This window comes from Carcharhinus amblyrhynchos, chromosome 12 (assembly GCF_965287045.1).
Source record: "Carcharhinus amblyrhynchos chromosome 12, sCarAmb.v2.hapA, whole genome shotgun sequence".
NCBI classification, from domain to species: domain Eukaryota; kingdom Metazoa; phylum Chordata; class Chondrichthyes; order Carcharhiniformes; family Carcharhinidae; genus Carcharhinus; species Carcharhinus amblyrhynchos.
In genome coordinates, this window is record NC_137335.1 from 13,586,059 (window position 1) to 13,600,575 (window position 14,517).

The following is a 14,517-nucleotide window of genomic DNA, read 5'->3' on the forward strand; positions in this document are numbered from 1 at the left end:
AGTCTTGTTTGCATTGGATTTCAACTCCAATTGGAGTTGCTTCACTGCGAAGAGTAAGGGACGACTTGATTGAAGCAAACAAGATCCTGAGAGTGGATGTGGAGCGGATGTTTCCTCTTTTGGGAGAATCTAGAACTAGAGTTTCGCTGCTTAAAAACAAAGGATCCTCCATTTTAAGACCATTTAACATCTTTCCATTTTTTCCTGAAGGTTGAGACTTTGGGCCTCTTCCTAGAGAGTGGTGGAAGCACTACCTTCATCCTCTTCATCATTAACCACTACAACTTGGTCCACACCACCTCCATTTAAGCCCACTTTCTACCAGAACATGCAACTTCCCACCCAGAGATCACACCACTGGGCGAACTTAATCTTTAGTCAACTCAGCGTGGCAGCAATCATAAGTCCCTACAGTGCAGAAGGAGGTCGTTCAGCCCATCGAGTCTGTACGACCACAATCCCAACCAGCTCCTATCTCCATCTGATTACCCTAGCTGATCCCCCTGACACTAAGGGGCAATTTAGCACGGCCAATCCATCTAATCTGCACATCTTTGGATTGTGGGAGGAAAGCAGAAGACCCGGAGGCAACTCATGCAGTCACGGGGGAGAACGTGCACACAGTCACCAGAGGCTGGAATTGAACCCAGGTCTCTGGTGCTGTGAGGCAGCAGTGCTAACCATTGTGCCACCCTGGGCAACAAGAGTAATCTTCAAGAAAAACAACGCTGTCATTTCCAGTGACAGTCAACCAAACAGATCATACCACACTCCAAAACACTTCCCATTTTGTTGATTTATTTTGCAAAAAAATTATATATCTATGCCAACCAAACATTCAGGGGTCAAATTCCGGTTTTAGTTAACTAACAAAAGTTAACACGAGTATATTGCCAAGGCATTATTCTCTTGGATTTGGAAAGAAATCTACAGCAACAGTTAGTCCATGACAACTGTGGACAGATTGAAATAATTAAACAAATTGACAAAGGTAATGTTGCATTAAGCCTCTCGTTTTGCCAGCTTCCATACGCACAAACCCCCATGTTCAACAGTTCAGCCAACCTGATCTCCTAGCACTCTGGCAGTACAAGACCAAAAGAGAAAATACTGGAAAATCTCAGCAGGTCTGGCAGCATCTGTAAGGAGGGTAAAGAGCTGACGTTTCAAGTGCAGGTGACCCTGCTGAGATTTTCCAGCATTTTCTCTTTTGGTTTCAGATTCCAGCAATCACAGTAATTTTCTTTTAGCATTACAAGACTTTCCTTTTCCAAAGAGGTCCTACACTGGGAGCAGATTGTGCTACAGGGGCCTGGGGGAACACAGGAGGATACAAAATAAATTTACTCTTTAAATCTTGGTTTGAGGATTGATGGTGGGGTGAGAAAGAAAGAGGTGGAGAGGGAGAGATACAGATGTGAACACTGTAAGGATATTTAATTGTAGAATCCCTATAATGCAGAAGGGCCCAATGAGTTTGCACTGACTTTTCTACAGAGTATCTCCCCCAGGCCATAACCCCGCACATTTACCATGGCTAATCCGTCTAGCCTACACATCTTGGGACACTAAGGGGCAATCTGCCATCGCCAATCCACCCAACCTTCACATCTTGGGAAACTAAAGGGCAATTTAGCATGGTCTATCTGCCCAACCTGCACATCTTTGTGTTGTGAAGTTTGAGTTTGTAAAGATATAAAGAATGTTTATCAAAATATAAAAGAATTGTAAAGAATGTTCGAGGGAAAGAAAACAGTGTGTGGTCCCTTTAAAAGCTGTTGTTGAGTTCTGTGCTAAAATGCAAAATATGCATAGACTCCAGGTTGCAACATTTGTTTCAAAAGGACCAAGCAGCAGTGTTGCCTTAGTAACAGGCTCTGCAGGTTTTTGCATTTATGTTAGCCTGTGAGTTTAAAGAAGACACTTAACTATTAAGAGCCTATCAGAGTTGAATTTGATATTGTTGACAGCATCAAACCAATCGTGGTGTAAGAAAATTGCGAGGCCATAGCAAGTATAAAGGCAAAAGCAACAGCCTTTTCAAGTGAGAACATGTTGAGAGAGCATCTCCAGAGGCCAGGGCAGTCAGTAAAACAGCCAGCATTCCTCTCTAGAGCGGCAGTCCACTCTGCCAGTTTAAATAACTCTTAAGAGAATTATCCAGCTATTTAACAGAAGGATACCGAGTCAGAAAGATCTTACAGACAGCGGACAACTCCAAAAAACTTTGAATGCCATCAGACCTGGGTATTTTTTTTGACAGTGACTAAACTTTAATATTTTGGTAATGAATGTTCCTTGTATTACTCGAACAGCATTTCAGTCGGAATGTACCTTAGGTAAAATGTTACTTGTTTGGTTAAAGTTCCTAATTATTTAAATAAAAAAACCTTGTTAATTATTCAATGTCTGGTCTTTATATTAAAGAAGCTCTAACAGGTTGGTGAAGAACAGATAACACCTTCTCAAATAATTGTAGCAGATTACGACGTGAGGTAAATGGGTTTAACCTCTGTATCATAGTATTTGGGCTGTGGGAAGAAACTAGAGCACCCGGAGGGAACCCATGCAGACATGGGGAGAACGTGAAAGCTCCACACAGACAGTGACCCAAGGCCGGAATTGAACCCGGGTCCCTGACGCTGTGAGGAGGCAGTACTAACCACTGTGCTGCCCCCTGCAGGAGGATATGAAATAAACTTACTCTTTAAATTCTGGTTTGAGGATGGATGGTGGGGTGAGAAAGAAAAAGGCAGAGAGGGAGAGATACAGATGCTAACACTATAAGGATATTGAGTGAAATAATAACAAGGGGAGAATAGGACTGAGCAATAATGATAGCGCAGCATATTTGAGTAATCCACACAAATATTCAGCTCACTGCTGGCGATCCAAACCTCATGCTTAATATCCATGAAAAATTTGAAGTCCATTACAAAATTATGAGAGGCACAGACAGGGTGGATAGTCAGAGGCTTTTTCCTTAGAATGGAAGAGTCAATTACAAGGGGGCACGGGTTCAAGGTGAGAGGGAGAAAGTTTGAGGGAGACGTGCGGGGGAAGTTTTTCACGCAGTAAGTGGTGGGTGCCTGGAGATGGTGGAAGCAGACACACTAGCAACATAGAAGAGGCATCTGGATGGATATGTAAATAGGGAGGAAATAGAAGTTCAAGTAAGGGCAGAGGTTTTTTTTTTAGTTTCGTTAGGGCATCGTGATCGGCACGGGCTTGGAGGACCGAAGGGCCTGGGTTCCTGTGCTGTACTTCTCTTTGTTCCATTAAATTTCTCATGCGGCACAGTGGTTAGCACTGCTGCTTCACAGCGCCAGAGCAATCCAGGTTCAATTCCTGATCTTGGCTCACTGTCTGTGTGGGGTTTGTACGTTCTCTGCGTGGGTTTCCTCCCACATCCTTAAAGATGTGCTGGTTAGGTGCATTGACCTGGACTGGGGGAATTTCACAGTAACTTTATTGCAGTGTTAACGTAAGCCTTGCTTGTGGCTAATAAATAAACTTTATCTTTGTATCCCCAAGAGCAGAAGAAAAATCGCAATCTTATTGGAAATATAATTTAACACTGTCCTGTAGTGTTCGCTTGTAAACTTTGGTGAGGCGCGATAGATTGGAAAAACAATTTGCTCCTTTCTGGCCATAACTTTGGTGGTATCAGTATATCATCGCTTAAGAAGACAAAACCAAAGGAACCAGTTACGTTAAGAGCGAGAGAACTGACTACAATCAGTTTGGCGGAGCCATTTTGTAGCAAATTCATCTACAAATTTATTAACTATAGCAACAGTTAAAGAGAACAGTCTTCCCCACCATGGTTATTCCATCTTTGTCGGAAGAGGTAAAATAAGCTGAAGAAGACAATACACTGAAGACCGTAGGGTGGGGTTGGGAGGGAGGAGGTGGGGAAGGTTAAGCATGCAGGCATGTGCACGGCGCTGTGAGAGATTCCTGTAAAAATGTGCTGTGAAACTTGCAAAGTGGCCTCCTGTGCTGTTTTTTTTTATAAATATATAAATTAAACATGCTTTTATTCTTAAAACTACCCTGTACAGTCAAAAACTAGAGCAACTCTGCTTCTTCAGCTGCACCCTTTATACCTTCGACAATATTTCCAAATCTAAAAACCGTGCAGCAGGGTAAAACCGTGATAATAATAATAATAATATCTTATATATTCTACCTTTTTTGGAAAAGAGAAAAAAAAAATTCCCAATATATACATTTTTATACCATCAATATACACACATGTACCATTGACTATGCAACTTCTCCGAGGACAAAATAGAACAGTTTCGTGCAAATATACCTCCTGGAAAAATCGGTCCTGTCGGGAGGGACTAGTATCTGGGGTACAAACTGCAGTGATTGTAGAGATTTCAAATTTCACATCTCAAAAGTCCCTGCATGAAGGCTGTGTGGCTCAGAGCCTCAATTCCACATTTCTCTCAGCAGTGGGAACAGCTGGTGAGCATAAGGGTAAGGTGACTATCGTCCATATGTACATTCTTGGTATTCAAAGCTCTTCTGGGGAGGGGGAAGGGCACGAGAAGGTGGAGGCAGGTGGAGAATGGGGACGGAGAGGGTTTGCAGGGGGGCTGGGGGAGGTGAGAGGTAAAAATCACAGGTCAATAAAATCCCTTGCTTGCAGACATTCTCTCCCGGAAGCACTCAACCTCTCACTCATCCGATCTCAGGGCAAAATATTTCTTTCTGACAATAACTGAGAGTATACAAACATGGCAGGTTCATCTTCCAGCCTTACGTCAATTAGCAGCCAATGAAATCAGATAGTTTTGTGTGTGTATGTGTGTGTGTGTGTGCGCGCGCGCGTGTGTATGTGTGTGTCTGTCTGTCTGCATCTATCATGACTCCACATAAATACATTAAAAATACGTTCACATCAATACAGGTGTTTTTTTTTGTTATATCTCTCAAAAATACGTCTTGTACCAAGTTCATCTGTAAGAGCAACTCTGTGTAGCCAACCAAAAGCCATGGGACTTCAGCTCTTTACATTGTCTTTGTATTGCACTGATACCAAGGTGCTTGCTCCCAGGTCATCTTCGTTGTACATCAGTGATCCTGGCACATGGGAAGGTTCACAAAAGTGAAAACGTTGAACTCCGTCATGATGGAGAAACACAAGAAGATGGCGTAGAGGAACAGGGACACGCAGCCAAGCTTCTTATCCAGCTTCCATTTGTTCAGGTGGACACCAACTACCTATGGAGACAGTAACAAGACCAGTGATGACACGCTTCAAGTTTATTTATTTGTGTCACAAGTAGGCTTATATTAACACCCGCAATTAAGTTACTGTGAAAATCCCCTTGTCACCACACCTTGGGTACAATGAGGCAGAATTTTAGCACAGCCAATGCACCTAACCAGCACGTCTTTCGGACTGTGAGAGGTAACTGGAAGCAACCCGTGCAGACACGGGGAAGAATGTGACAGTGACCCAAGATCAGAGGCTGAATGCCTTGGAATCGAACCCAGGCGTTGTAAGGCATGATGTGGAGACGCCAGTGTTAGACTGGGGTAAACACAGTAAGAAGTCTCACAACACCAGGTTAACATCCAACAGGTTTATTTGGTAGCAAAAGCCACTAGCTTTCGGAGCGCTGCTCCTTCGTCAGGTAAGTGGGAGTTCTGTTCACAAACAGGACGTACAAAGACACAAACTCAATTTACAAGATAATGGTTGGAATGCGAGTCTTTATAGGTAATCAAGTCTTAAAGGTACAGACTATGTGAGTGGAGAGAGGCTTAAGCACAGGTTAAAGAGATGTGTATTGTCTCCAGACAGGACGGTTAGTGAGATTTAGCAAGCCCAGGCAAGTCGTGGGGGTTACAGATAGTGTGACATGAACCCAAAATCCCGGTTGAGGCCATCCTCACGTGTACAGAACTTGGCTATCAGTTTCTGCTCAGTGACTCTGCATTGTCGTATGTCGTGAAGGCCGTCTTGGAGAACGCTTACCTGAAGATCAGAGGCTGAATGCCCGTGACTGCTGAAGTGTTCCCCAACAGGAAGAGAACACTCTTGCCTGGTGATTGTCGAGCGGTGTTCATTCATCTGTTGTCATAGTGTCTGCATGGTCTCCCCAATGTATCAAGCCTTGGAACATTCTTTATTGCAGCGTATCAGGTAGACAATGTTGGCCGAGTTGTAGGAGTATGTACCGTGTACCTGGTAGATGGTGTTCTTATGTGAGATGATAGCATCCGTGTTGGTGATCTGGCACATCTTGCGGAGGTTGCTGCGGCAGGGTTGTGTGGTGTTGTGGTCACTGTTCTCCTGAAGGCTGGGTAGTCTGCACATGAGGACGGCCTCAACAGGGATCTTGGGTTCATGTCACACTATCTGTAATCCCCATGCCTGGGCTTGCAAAATCTCACAAACTGTCTTGGCTGGAGACATTACACACCTGTGCTTAACCCTCTCTCCACTCACATTGTCTGTACCTTTAAGACTCGATTACCTGTAAAGACTCACATTCCAACTATTATTTTGTAAATTGAGTTTGTGTTTTTAAATGTCCTGTTTGTGAACACGGCTCCCATTCACCTGACGAAGGAGCAGCGCTCCGAAAGCTAGTGGCTTTTGCTACCAAATAAACCTGTTGGACTTTAACCTGGTGTTGTGAGTGGCCTCTTTTGCACTGTAGGAATACAATGATTAGAATGTTGTCAGAGCCAGACAAACTTTGGGGATTAACATCGTCACATTCCTTTCATTCTTCTGAGTGCCGCAGTGCAGGATAGCACTGGAATCTGGAGAGCAGCTGGGACCATCGATATGGAAAGGGGTTCCTTCCCCTCTCGTGAGATAACATTGTTCTTTCAAGTCCTTGAGACAGAATTATCTACAATAAGCAACCTGCAGACCACTTGAGCACCAGAATGTGGGTGAGGAAAAATGCAGAAAGTTAACCGGCTATTTTGAGTTTCTGGATGGATTCTTTTCAAACCTATAACCAGGATTTTGACTCAAGTCGGCAGATTGGTTGAAATAATCGGGTAAATTTTCCACCTGCCTCGGGAACCGGTGTGGACAGGGCGGAAGGTTTGACAAAGGTTTGTGAAGTCCCTTGATCTTGGGCGGGAGTTTCCGGTCTCAGAGCGAGCAGAATTGGAAAATCCCGCCTGGATCTTGGTTTGGCCGAAAGCACTTTGAATGTGAACTTGCCATCTGAGAGAAGGAAGGGAAGCAGATTGGCGCGGAGGAGAGACATGGAAAGGGGATGGCTCTGCAGAAGATTTGGCCTGTTTGTAAAACACAAACAGAACCCAAGCAGAGTAAGCTTTAGAAAATCCAGAATTAAACTTTTAAATTGTCTCCATAGAATCCTGACACTGCAGAAAGAGGCCACTCGGCCCATTGAGTCTGCACTGACTGTTTGAAAGAGCATCTCACACAGCCAGTCCCCCTCTCCCCCATCCCACCCTGGCCTCCATTCCCGCCAACCTAGCCTCATATTTACCATGCCTAATCCACCAAAACTGCTCATCTTTGGACACTAAGGGGCAATTTAGCACGGCCAATCCACCTAACCTGCACATCTTTGGACACTAAGGAGCAATTTAGCATGGCCAATCCACCTAACCTGCACATCTTTAACACGAAGGAGCAATTTAGCATGGCCAATCCACCTAACCTGCACATCTTTAACACCAAGGAGCAATTTAGCATGGCCAATCCACCTAACCTGCACATCTTTAACACGAAGGAGCAATTTAGCATGGCCAATTCACCTAACCTGCACATCTTTAACACCAAGGAGCAATTTAGCATGGCCAATTCATCTAATGTGCCCATATTTGGACACTAAGGGGCAATTTAGCACGGCCGATCCACCTAACCTGCACATCTTTGACACTAAGGAACAATTTAGCATGGTCAATCCACCTAACCTACACATCTTTGGACATTAAGAGGCAATTTAGCATGGCCAATGCACCTAACCTGCACATCTTTGGACACTGAGAGACAACTTAGCATGGCCAATCCACCTAACCTGCTCACCTTTGGGCACTAAGGGGTAATTTAGCACGGCCAATCCACCTAACCTGCTCATCTTTGGGCACTAAGGGGTAATTTAGCATGGCCAATCCACCTAACTTGCATGTCTTTGGAGTGTGGGAGGAAGCCAGAGCACCCGGAGGAAACCCAGGCAGACACAGGGGAGAACATGCAAACTCCACACAATCACCCGAGGCCAGAATTGAACCTGGATCCCTGGCGCTGTGAGGTAACAGTGCTAACCACTGTGCCACCGTGCCTTGTACAGAAAATGGACTAAACCGGGTGTTAGGACATGAGTGGGCATACAGCCATGGAGTGAATGATGGCAACGTCATTGTACAGATATCAGTTACAATTCACCACGAGCTCAGAGATGGCATCAATCTCACGGCACAGGCAATGAGCTGGTGTGAATATGATGGGAGTCAATACTTACTGTGACAAAAACAGAAGCTAGCAGCAATCCAACTGAATATATAAGCCCCCGACTGTTCAACGGTAACTAAAGAAAGAAACAGAAAATATTTTATCTTCCTTATAGAAAATTTCACCGTGTTCAGATGAGACTCTTTCTGTCGATCCAAGTGTGACGCGAGATCTAAATACAAAGAACAACAAAGGACAAAGAACAGTACAGCACAGGAACAGGCCCTTTGGCTTCCAAGCCTGAGCCAATCATGATATCTGCCTAGACTAAAACCGTACGCACTTACGGAGACCATATCCTTCCATTCCCATCCTATCCATGCATTTGTCTCAATGCTCCTTCAATGCTGCTATCGTGCCTGCTCCCGACACCTCCCCGGGCAGTGCATTCCAGCCACTCACTACCCTCTGCGTAAAAAAACATGCCTCGTGCATCTCCTCTAAACCTTTCCTTACGCACCTTAAACCTACGTCCTCTAATACTTGACTTTTCTACCCTAGGAAAGAGCATCTGACTATCCACTCTGTCCATGCCTCTCATAATCTTGTAAACCTCAACAAGCCTCCCATCTATTGACTCTGTCTACATTTCCCGCTGCCTCGGCAAAGCAGCCGGCATAATTAAGGAATCCACGCACTCCGGACTTTCTCTGTTTCACCTCCTTCCGTCGGGAAAAAGATACAAAAATCTGAAGTCACGTACCAACCGACTCAAGAAAAGCTTCTTCCCTGCTGCCGTCAGACTTTTGAATGGACCTACTTTGTATTAAGTTGATCATTCTGTACACCCTAGCTGTGACTGTAACACTACATTCTGCACTCTCTCATTTCCTTCTCTATGAATGGCATGCTCTGTCTGTATGGCGCACAAGAACAATACGTTACACTGTACGCTAACACATGTGACAATAATAAATCAAATCAGGTCACTCCTCAACCTCCGTTGTTCCAGTGAGAACAAACCAAGTTTATCCAACCTCTCCTCGTAGCTAGTATCCTCCAGACTAACATCCTGGTGATGGACTGGGCTACATTCACAACCTTTTGTAGTTTCAAACTGCAAATGCTTAAAGGTGGAGGAAGGGCGAAATGATCGGGAGGCGGTGGTGGAGGGGGTGTTTTATGATGGGCTAGTGGAACTACACCAGCGTTCTTTCATTATGGTGGTTTTGGGTGGCTGGGGGGATGACAGGTAAGATAATTCAGGCTCTTTGTCAAGAGGAGACGGTGTAGGTCTGTTGGAGCAGAGGAAGTTCACGAGAATGATCCCAGGAATGAGAGGATTGACTTATGAGGAGTGTTTTGAGGATTCTGGGTCTGTACTCGATGGAGGTTAGAAGGATGAGGGGGGGTGGAAATCTCATTGAAACTTACAGAATACTGAAAGGCCTGGACAGAATGGACATGGGGAAGATGTTTCCATTAATAGGAGAGACTAGGATCTGAGAGCACAGCCTCATGGGAAAGGGACGACCCTTTAGAAATGAAATGAGGAGGAATTTCTTCAGCCAGAGGGTGGCGAATCTGTGGGATTCATTGCCACAGAAGGAGGCCAGGTCATTGAGTGTCTTTAAGGCAGAGATAGATAGCTTCTTGATTGGTAAGAGGATCAAAGGCTAGGGGAAAAGGTGGGAGAATAGCATTGAGAAACTCATCTGCCATGATTGAATGGCGGAGCAGACTCGATGGGCCGAATGGCCTAATTCTGCCCCTATATATTACGGTCTGATGTGATGCACAGGAAATGACGGGTGAAGAGACGCAGGAATTTTTGTTTTAGATCCACAGACAAGGCCCATTCCTGGCTGTTCTTCAAAATTGGCGGGTTGGGTTATGAAATGGGAAGGGTGAATTGCTCCCGCCTCGGGGGCAGGTGAGAAAAGTGCCTTGTTTTGAGGTGGGCATTGTACATCATTGAGGCTAAAGGGGTGAGTAAACTGGGGCCTGGCAGTTTGTAAATATGTCAGCACTGTAATATCTTTATAATCGATCGCTCAGCACAGGAATTAAGTTGAAGACTTACATATGATCCGTAATTCACCATGATAGTTTTTATTGTCCAGGGTAGGCCGAGTCCAATCAGGATGTCAAAGACATTGCTTCCTATAGAATTAGATACCGCCATATCTCCCATGCCTGTGGATATCAGAACAGGTTATTTGTTATTCAAAACCTTATCCTTTACTTTGTTGTTACCTCACACTACTTGGACATGTTGAGCCATGAGTCAGCAAACATCACCGAACCATCCTTACAGTACAGAAGGTGGCCATTCGGCCCATTGAGTTGACACTAACTGTTACTGAAACCCCCTCCCATTGCTCCATCCCTGTAATCCTCACATATCTACTATCCTACATATCTTTTGGACACTAAGGGACAATTTAGCATGGCCACTACATGTCTTTGGACTGTGGGAGGAAACTGGAGCACCCAGAGGAAACCCACGCAGACACTGGGGAGAACGTGCAAACTCCACACAGATAGTGACCCAAGGCTGGGATTGAACCCGGGTCCCTGGTGCTGTGAAGCAGCAGTGCTAACCACTGTGCCACCGTGCCATGCTAAACCAATGTTTCTCTCACTTCCCTCTTGCCAACCTCCATCCAGTGGACAGAGGACAAATACCTTTGACATTTAGTTGCAAAGTGCCTTTTTTTGTACTGAGCATGATTTGCCATTGAATAGTCCAGAATTGTGTTCCCTTTAAAAGATTCTGGCCATCTCCTTACAAGTTCACAATCTCTCATCTTGTGGGAACTTAGCTATTTGACAGTGAGATGGCACTTCTGGTAAATAAACTGGTTAAAGAAATATAGGGAATAGGTGGGGATTTGAGACCAGGGAGAGATCAGCCATGATCTGATTGAATGGGGTAGCAAGCTCGAAGGGCTGAATAGCCTCCTTCTGCTCCTAGTTCTTATGTTCCTCTCCCATATCATCTCCCTATCCTCCATTTACAGCTAGGGTACAACTCTCCTAATCTTTGTCATGCCTTTGTCAGCTAAATTCTCAGTGTGTCTATTTGTGTGAATATTTTGACTGCTGACTTAAGACTTCTCTTGATGCCTGTTTAACTCTTCTCTCTTCAATCTACTCCGTGTGGACACAGTCAGTGAATCAACAATCACGGACGGTCTCTACATTCCTCCCCACATTACCCATTTCTCTCAACAAAATCCTTGCCATTGACAAGACTTTTGTGGACAATATGGATTTAACAGAAACTTGACTACTCCCACTTTTGTCTCAGTAATCATTGCCCAAGGTGTCCCCACTGCTCTATCCAAGAACCCATGTCTTTCTCTCCTCTAACTTCACCTTGTCCAAGAACCATAGGTTCACTCCAGTGCAGAAAGAAGCCACTCAGCCCATCCAGTTTGCACCAACTCTCCAAAAGAGCATCTCACCCAGGCCTTCCCTTCCACTCTATCCCCATATCCCTGCGCACTTACCATGGCCAGTCCACCTAGCCTGCACACGAAGGGTGGGATTTTCGGGCCGTGCTTACCCAAAACAGAAAATTCCTGCCTGATCAGGGCGACAAACTGTTCCAGCTCCTCTCCATGGTGGCCCAATGGTTAAGACTGTTGCGTCATAGTGCCAGGGACCAGGGTTCAATTCCATCCTTGGGTCACTATCTGTGCTGAGTCCATATGTTCTCCTTGTGTCTGTGTGGGTTTCCTCTGGGTGCTCTGGTTTCCTCCCACAGCCCGAAAGACATGCTAGTTAGGAGCATTGGCCGTGCTAAATTCCCCCTCACTGTACCCGAACAGGTGCCGGAGTGTGGTGACTAGGGGATTGTTATAGTAACTTCATTGCAGTGTTAATGTAAGCCTACTTGTCACACTAATAAATAGACTAGAAAACTCAGTGCTCTAAACACCTTCTGGCACCATTTTGCCAGACTTCCTTGTGTAGCAATATTAAGAAGTGCATTTGTGTCATGTTTCTTGTGCAGGATTTCTTTTAGCTGTCTGTTTTATTTATTGGAGCCGCTTTGTCTATAGCCAGCCTCTCCTATTGTTACTGCAGCAGCATAATTGATCTTCAGTACTGGAATGTTAGTTTTAATCTGAAGGTTCGTGGGTTTTGTTGAGATGGAAAAGAAGGAGTTTTAGGTTGCACCAGAGCCTTAACCACACTGTGCATAGCCTGAGGGAGTTTGGGGCTGGCTGTGCATGTTAGAAGCATTCCATATTACCTCCCTGACATCCCCAGGAACAGAAAGAGCAGTGCCATGGATATATGGACAGAGAATATGCCACGCATTTACACACCATTATACACAAGATGAACAGTTACTGAATTCAGGCCATTTTGGCAAAGCATCTTTTATGTTACTTTTAGCTGAACAAAATATTCATTTGGTAGCACAGCACATGAATATTGTTGAGAAAAGAGACAGACTATCAAAGCTTTTTGTTTTGCACTCAACAGAATGGCTACGCAAGACAAACCAACAGGAAAAGGAACAATTTAAACTGTATGAGAAGGGAATGTTTACTGATTGGAAGTAGATTCTTGATTGGTGGAGATGTTAAAGTTTATTTCATAGTTCATTGAATCTACAGAGCAGAAGGAGGCCATTTGGCCCATTGAACCTGCACTGACAACAATTCCACCCAGGCACTATCCCCGTAACATTACATCACACCCCCTAACCCCATGATATTAAGGGGCAATTTAGTACCGGAGAACCTGGAGGAAACCCACGCAGACATGGGGAGAATGTACAAACTCTGCACAGACAATGGCTCGAGGCCAGAACTGAACCCAGGTCCTTGGTCATGTGAGGCAGCAGTGCTAACCACTATACTACCGTGCCACCCAATTTATTAGTCACAAGTAAGCTGCTTACATTAACACTGAAATGAAGTTACTGTGAAAATCCCCAAGTTGCCACACTCCCGTGCCTGTTCGGGTACACTGAGGGAGAGGTTAGCATGGCCAATTTACCTAACCGGCACATCTTTTGGACTGGGGGAGGGAACTGGAGCATCCGGAGGAAACCCATGCAGACACGGGGAGAATATTCAGACTCCGCACAAACAGTGACCCAAGTGGGAATCAAAATCCTGACAGTGTGAGGCAGTAGTGCTAACCACTGTGCCACCATGCCACCCCATTCTCTGTTGCCACAGAGAATACAGCAGGGCACAGTTAACTGACTAGCTTCTGTTTGAAGTTCAAACCAAGCAGTAGCACGTTACTCCTTTTATTCAACAATACATTATCCTCTTTCTTTTTAAACAAACAGCGATCCTCGTTGCTGATGGTGGTGCTCTGCTTACCTTGCCGGGCCACTATAAGGCTGGCCATGCAATCCGGTACACTTGTCCCAGCTGCCAGGAAGGTGATTCCCATGATAACATCCGGAATTCCTAGTGTGTACCCAATTATTGTGACCTAGACAACAACACAGTACTGTCAGTAACTGAAGCCAGGATTCCAAAAGCCTTAATTTAAGATTACCATCAATGAGCCACCATTCGAGGTAACTACGTGTAACTGAGCACAGCTGGATATCCAGTTTTGCTTTTTGATGAATTTATTTCATTAATTCAGATCATAGGCATTTCAGACACTTCTGCATCCATGTCTCTCAGTCCTCTTTGCGTGGAGGGTGTGGAAAGTCTGCAGAGAGATCTGGATAGGCTGAGTGAGTGGGTGAGGACCTGGCAGATGGAATATAATGTTAGCAAGTGTGAGGTTATCCACTTTGGCAGAAATAATGTTAGGAGGGATTATTATTTAAAAGGCGAAAAGCTGCAGCATGCTACGATGCAGAGGGACCTCAGGATCCTTGTGCACGAGTCGCAAAAACCCAGTCTGCAGGTGCAGCAGGTGATCAAGAAGGCGAATGGAATGCTGGCCTTCATCGCGAGGGGGATTGAATATAAAAGCAGGGAGGTCTTGCTGCAACCGTACAGGCTACTGGTGAGGCCGCAGCTGGGGTACTGTGTGCAGCTTTGGTCGCTGCACTTACGCAAGGATATTTTGGCCTTGGAGGGAGTGCAGAGGAGGTTTACTGGGCTGATACCGGAGAT

The 14,517-nt window shown here is 45.1% G+C and overlaps 1 protein-coding gene across 1 annotated transcript in view; it reads right to left on the reverse strand.

Annotated features, from left to right (window-relative positions):
- Positions 1 to 802: 802 nt before the first annotated feature.
- slc24a3 (solute carrier family 24 member 3) overlaps positions 803 to 14,517 on the reverse strand; it is a 344,477-nt gene continuing 330,762 nt past the window's right edge. Inside the window, exons 14-17 of the mRNA XM_080200075.1 lie at positions 13,762 to 13,876; positions 10,491 to 10,603; positions 8,478 to 8,543; positions 803 to 5,235 (exon numbers count right to left, since the gene is read on the reverse strand). Coding sequence (XP_080056201.1) covers positions 5,086 to 5,235; positions 8,478 to 8,543; positions 10,491 to 10,603; positions 13,762 to 13,876 — 444 coding nt within the window. The 3' untranslated portion in view covers positions 803 to 5,085. The remainder of the gene's footprint in view (positions 5,236 to 8,477; positions 8,544 to 10,490; positions 10,604 to 13,761; positions 13,877 to 14,517) is intronic.